The sequence below is a fragment of the Diceros bicornis genome, chromosome 18 (genome assembly GCF_020826845.1).
Source record: "Diceros bicornis minor isolate mBicDic1 chromosome 18, mDicBic1.mat.cur, whole genome shotgun sequence".
Taxonomy (NCBI): Eukaryota; Metazoa; Chordata; class Mammalia; order Perissodactyla; family Rhinocerotidae; genus Diceros; species Diceros bicornis.
The window spans coordinates 25,562,037-25,568,036 of NC_080757.1; the positions used below are offsets into that span (position 1 = coordinate 25,562,037).

Here is a 6,000-nt window from a genome sequence, read left to right on the forward strand (position 1 = left end):
CATCTTGTATGAAAAGAAGGAAAGAAAGAAGAGGACAGCTCCTGCCTTGGGGCCTGTTTCCTCCTCCTCATACAGTGCTAACAGTATCGGAGAATCGTGGACAACTTTTTTACGTTGAGCAGCTTTTAGAGTGAATTTTCCAGATATTGAACAATCAGGGTGTTTGATCAGGAGTCATCTGTTTGCAGGCCTACGTTTGGGACAATAACAAGGATCTGGTGGAGTGGCTGGAGAAACAGCTAACAGAGGAAGATGGCGTTCGCTCAGTAATAGAGGAAAATATCAAATATATCAGCAGAGACTATGTCCTCAAGCAGATCCGCAGGTAAGTCTCGCAGTGGGGGACTCTTCTGTAGGAGAAGTGGGGCTCACTTCTTTGGAATGGAAGATGTCAGAACAAAGGGTGAGATGATGAGGCCTTACAATCTTTGTGGTCTCTTTCTGTTTGAGACGCTATAGTTGACCTACAGATAAAATTGAGACCTGAAGCACAATTTCTCCTCAACTGTGGTCCCCAGGGACACTTGGTAGTCTCAGCTGGACAAAGGCTTAGTTCTGTGTGCCCAACTGTTAGCTCCAAATGTGGTACCCACACTGGATGAACGATTCCAAGAGGAAAGCTGATCACATGGTCGTTTCTGGGAAACTACCTCCCCCTCTCCCCCAGCCAAGAGTCAGCTGTATTCTGGAGTCTTCAGTCTTCTCCTTAGGATGGGTGGTGGAGACGGCTGGGGACAGTTTTAAAAACTTTTTATATATGGGCTGGCCCCGTGGCTTAGCGGTTAAGTGCGTGTGCTCCGCTACTGGCGGCCCAGGTTCGGATCCCGGGCGCGCACTGACGCACCGCTTCTCTGGCCATGCTGAGGCGGCGTCCCACATACAGCAACTAGAAGGATGTGCAACTATGACATACAACTATCTACTGGGGCTTTGGGGAAAGAAAAGGAGGAGGATTGGCAATAGATGTTAGCTCAGAGCTGGTCTTCCTCAGCAAAAAGAGGAGGATTAGCATGGATGTTAGCTCAGGGCTGATCTTCCTTACAAAAAATAAATAAATAAATAAAAAATAAAAACTTTTTATAGAAACATTTCACTTATAAAAAAGTTGCAAAAGTAAAAACAGTACAAGGAACATATCAGTACCCAGATGTACGTTATTTACATTTCACCCCATTTGCTTTATCATTTGTGAGTCTGCTTGCTCTCTCGCCCATATATATATATAGTATATATTATGTATATATAATATATGTATATATACGTTTTTCTTTTTCTGAACCATTTAAGGATAAGTTATATATATCATGGCCCTTTACCCCCAAATACTTCTGTGTGCATTTGCTAATAGGGATATTCTCTTACATAACCACAATAAAATGATCAAGTTTAAACTGTATTTATTTACAAAGCCCCAGTAGATAGTTGTATGTCATAGCTGCACATCCTTCTAGTTGCTGTATGTGGGACTCGGCCTCAGCATGGCCGGAGAAGCAGTGCATCGGTGCACGCCCGGGATCCGAACCCGGGCCACCAGCAGCAGAGCACGCACACCCAACCGCTAAGCCACGGGGCTGGCCCAAAATGATCAAGTTTAGTAAATTTAACATTGATAGAAACTTTTTATTTAATCCACCTTTTGTAGAACATTGCTCATTTTGAGTTTGTCTGATGCTTCCTCATGATTAGATTAGGTGGTACATTCTCAGCCAGAATATTACATATGTGATGATGTGGTCTTCACAGGGTACCAGACATATCGTATGTCTGGAGACATACGATATCGTTTGCCACTCCTGATGTTAGTTTTGTTCACCTGGTCAAGATGTTACCCGATTTCTCCACTGTGTAATTACTGGTGCATGTAATAAGCCGTCTGTGGGGAGACACTTTTAGGCCATGCAAATATCCCGTTTCTCATCAGAATTTCCGCTTAGATTTAGCATCCATGGATGTTTCTTGCCTGAGCCAGTGTTTACAGTGAGGTTGCAAAATAACTTTCCAACTCTAGCACATCCTCCATAATCACCAGTCGCCACTCCGCTTCTCCTGTAAGCACAAGTCCTCTCTCCTCCACTCATTTATATATTCGTTATTGGTATACACTAATGAATTTCTATTTCAGTAATTTGTAGTTCAGTATTATACTTACTTTGATGCCCAAAATGTCCCAGATTTAGCCAGTGGGAGCACCTTTATGCTTGCTCTACTATCTTTGTGACATGCCCCCATTAAGTTTTGTTTTTTGAAGTACTTCCTTGCTTTCTGAATAGCAAAATGTTTCAGGTTCATCTTGTACCTACCTTGCTTCTGGGAACATTTTTCATGTAGAAAAACAAATCAGTTGAGGCAGTGACTGAAGTGTCCGCAGTGGGCTCTGTCAGCATGTTTATTGGGCAGTGCTTAAGCTACCCTGATCTAGACACTGCTGCCTCTCTCTTTTCTTCACCATCCCAAATCTTCCTCTCCAGCTTGGTACAGGCCAATCCAGAGGTTGCCATGGATTCCATCGTCCATATGACCCAGCACATCTCACCCACTCAGCGAGCAGAAGTTGTACGGATCCTCTCCACGATGGACTCCCCCTCGACGTAGGAAGAGCTTCCTGCCCACCCCTGCCCTGCCTCTGGAGAAAAGGGCTGGAGCTGCCTTTCACAACTGAAACCACTGTCATCAGAAGGCGCAGGAGAGCCAGCACTGGGAATCAAAGTGGCATTTTGCTTCCCCTCGAATGTTTTCAGGTTATGCATGACGTCCTGGAATATAGGGTCACAAAGCCCCCACTCCAGCCCACGGGTCTCACCTGTCCCATTCAGTATTTATTATCCTGGCTGTGACAGCAGTCCTTTCTCCCTGGGCAGGACCTGAGAAGGCAATGAAGGGTACAAGCACGTACCATGAGGTCTTACTACACAAAAGCAGGGCTGCCCCTCCTGTCCTGACAGCCCCTTGGTCCCAGCCCTCCCTCGCCCCTGGCCCCATGAGCCTGCAGCCACAGGCAGCAGAGGAGGGCTGGGGCTAAGGCCACAGGCCCAGCACCAGGTCTGGGGAGAGGGGGAAGCTTCCAGTCCGTTGTTTCTTTACCCCCACATTGAGCCCGGCACACACTAGGCACTGGAGAGGAATCGTTCCCAGTCTAATCACACTAAGGTGCCTGTTTATGAAGAAAGATTAGAGCATAAAATCTGCAAGCTCCAGGGGAACTCAAAGATGAGGGAAAAACCATGATCTGAGAAGCAGAGAAAGAAAATAGACCAAGTTACTGTTGTGGATTTAGGGGGCCTCAACCTTGGGCTCAATTCTCTTAGAACAAATGGAAAGATGGTTGACCTACCACTACCCTGCATGTCACTGCTCAACTAGCTCCCGCACCTGGTGGGAGCTGCAAAGCCAGAGCGTGAGAGGCCCCAGCCTTCTCCCAGGTGTCCCAAGGCAGTGCTACAGCCTGAGTTGGCAGGGGAGGAACCAGGGGGAACTGCCCTTTCTGTTACTGATGCCACAGGGAGAATGGGCCAGATAGTCTCCCTTTTTAGAACTTAGAAGGTTGTTACTATTAAGCCTGGAGCTTTGATAGTTACAAGAGGGTAATAGTGCCTACAGAGTCATTTGTCTCTATTTCCAAGGCAACTCTCTCAGCTGCTGACACTCCTACTCTCTTTGGGTCCTGTCTCTTCCTGGACTGTACACAGCAACAGGGGCAGCAGGTCTCCCCACAGCTGCTGAAAGGAATCCTGGTGACATCTATGCTCTTGGCACCAGGAATTGGCTGTCCACGGAATGGGAGGCTTCCAGGGAACCCAGAATCCACACGACCTTAAGCATATCTACAGCTCTGTCATGGTGCTGCCGTCTTCTAGGCTCACTGGTCCTTTCCCTCGCCAGCAGCAGGGGCCTCCTCACGGGTGGTGGAGAGAGTTTGTTTACTTCCAACAACCAGTTTATTCAAGGAAAGAGCTTACTGATTCCCCCGTTGGTATTCCTAAAGCAAGAGTGGGAGGTGATCAGGGCTGGTGGGGCATCCGGTTCCTACAGAGCAGCTAATTGCATTTGTTGCTGATGACCAAGGAGGAAATCACTAAGACGTTTTAAAAGCAGTGGTGTGAATACTTTTGTACAAGCTACAGTTTTGAGCCTTAACCCTATAGTTTACACACAAGAAAGAGCTGCACCTCCCCTTCTTCGGGAGCTGTCTGTGCAGATGGGCACCGTGTGGCTGGATCACTGCTGGCTGCCCCCAGGAACTTGAGCCTCAGCCAGGCTGCCCTGCTGCAGGTGTTTGGCACCGTCAAAGAAGGGCAGGAAAAGGTGGGGAACAATTCAGTCCAGGAGGAAGCATCCACTGTTGCTGGTGTTTCCTTACCCAGTAAGTAAGAACTGGATTCATCTTTGACCAGATTATTCCTTTGTACTTTTCTGCAATAAATAAAATTCCACACACCCACAGGTTATGGTACGAAGTCTTGCACTCACTCCCCAGTTGGCCTGTCCTAGCCTGTGCTCGCCCTGGCATTTCTTCAGAGGCAGGGCGGGTTACTCTCATTTTACCTCTCCCCCCTCCACCAAATAATGATGCATTAAATGAATATGTTTCCTCTCTAGAACCCTGTAATGCCTGTTCCCCTATCCCCGGCGCGCCTCACTTTAGGTCTTACCCTGGACAGGGACTTTTCATATGGAGAAGTCAGAAAGAGCCACAGAACGTGAGCAATCTGATATTCCCACAGCCCATTACACATGCAAGGTTACTGAGGCAGGAGGAGTCTCAATGATGTATTGACCAAGACTTGCTGGAGCTGAGATTGCCATATTATCTGTCCACTTTGCTCACAAAGCAGCCTTCACTTGTCTCATTGAGAAGTCAATGGACACATACCCTGATGAGCAAGGAGCTTCAGTCAAATGTATTCTTTTCACACTTTGTTGAAATAAATCTCCACATTTGTAGAAGAGTCGCTGTTTGTTTGTCATTTCAGCCGTGCCCAGCCACCTCCTTCTTGTCCCACCTCTGAGCAGGGGAGCGTTCAGCCGTGGTGGGGGAGCCCCTGCTCCTCTGCTGAAAGCAGAACCACTGTCTTGACAGAATAGCACACGTTGCTTCTGCAGAGTGACGTCTTTCAGAGACTTGGCGGCTTTGGGGATACACATCCCCTTGATGGCCTAGGCAGGTTCATGGGTGTTCTTAAAGTGGACGTACAGATTTGAATCTCTTGTTTTGCATGATTTTGTGGGGTTTTCTGGGTCAAGTGAATAACGAACCATTTTCAGAGATCACCTCAGGCCACTTTTATGTAGAGGTTTTATTTATCCTCTTAATAATTTAGATACTTAATGGATTTTGAAGGCTAACTTCGGGCACAAAAAGGCAGTAGGGGCAGGAAACTCATGATTGTGTGCCCGCAACCCTCTGCCTCAGTTTTTCTGTAAATCCATGTGGTTGAAGCAGGAACAAACACCATTCCCAAAACATGTCCAAAGAGAGGTAGAGGCCACAAGAGAGCAGGGAGGGGAAGCACTGGCCTTTGCTGAGTATTAAACTCAGTGCTATGTCTGTCTCTCTGTTTCAGATGTGTAGCAAAGCTAAGGGTGGCTTTTTCTAAAATGAACTAAAATGTTAATTTAAAAAAAATATAGACGTGTGTGTGTGTGTATATATATATATCAGTTTGAATCCTAAGCTAGATGTTCTAGAAAGGGGAATAAGAAGGGAGATTCAGGATGCAGGGGGAAAATTGCTACTCTTTGTCTCCAGCTGCTACACTCCATGGGCAAGGAGTCCTCGTCAGCATAGAGGCCTTGGGCCTTCTTCCCTCCTTCCTAAGCAGGCAGATGAGAACCAGACCCCAAGATGTCAACTTTGAGCTGTCCCTCCTCTCAGCTAGCACCTGCTGGTGGTTCTAGGGAAGGTCAGTAAGAAGAATAGGAAAAGATTCTGCTTCTGCCTCTGGGAACTTACCTGGTAAGTACAGTGCTTTCTTCTTTTGAGGAATGATATTTCCTTCATCA

At 46.9% G+C, this 6,000-nt stretch overlaps 1 protein-coding gene across 11 annotated transcripts in view; it reads left to right on the forward strand.

Annotated features, from left to right (window-relative positions):
• ACACA (acetyl-CoA carboxylase alpha) overlaps nucleotides 1-4,946 on the forward strand; it is a 277,171-nt gene extending 272,225 nt beyond the window's left edge. For all 11 annotated transcript variants that reach the window (XM_058560445.1, XM_058560443.1, XM_058560444.1 and 8 more), the window contains 2 exons: nucleotides 189-325; nucleotides 2,469-4,946. In XM_058560445.1, coding sequence (XP_058416428.1) covers nucleotides 189-325; nucleotides 2,469-2,592 — 261 coding nt within the window. In that variant the 3' untranslated portion in view covers nucleotides 2,593-4,946. The remainder of the gene's footprint in view (nucleotides 1-188; nucleotides 326-2,468) is intronic.
• The last annotated feature ends 1,054 nt before the right edge of the window (nucleotides 4,947-6,000 follow it).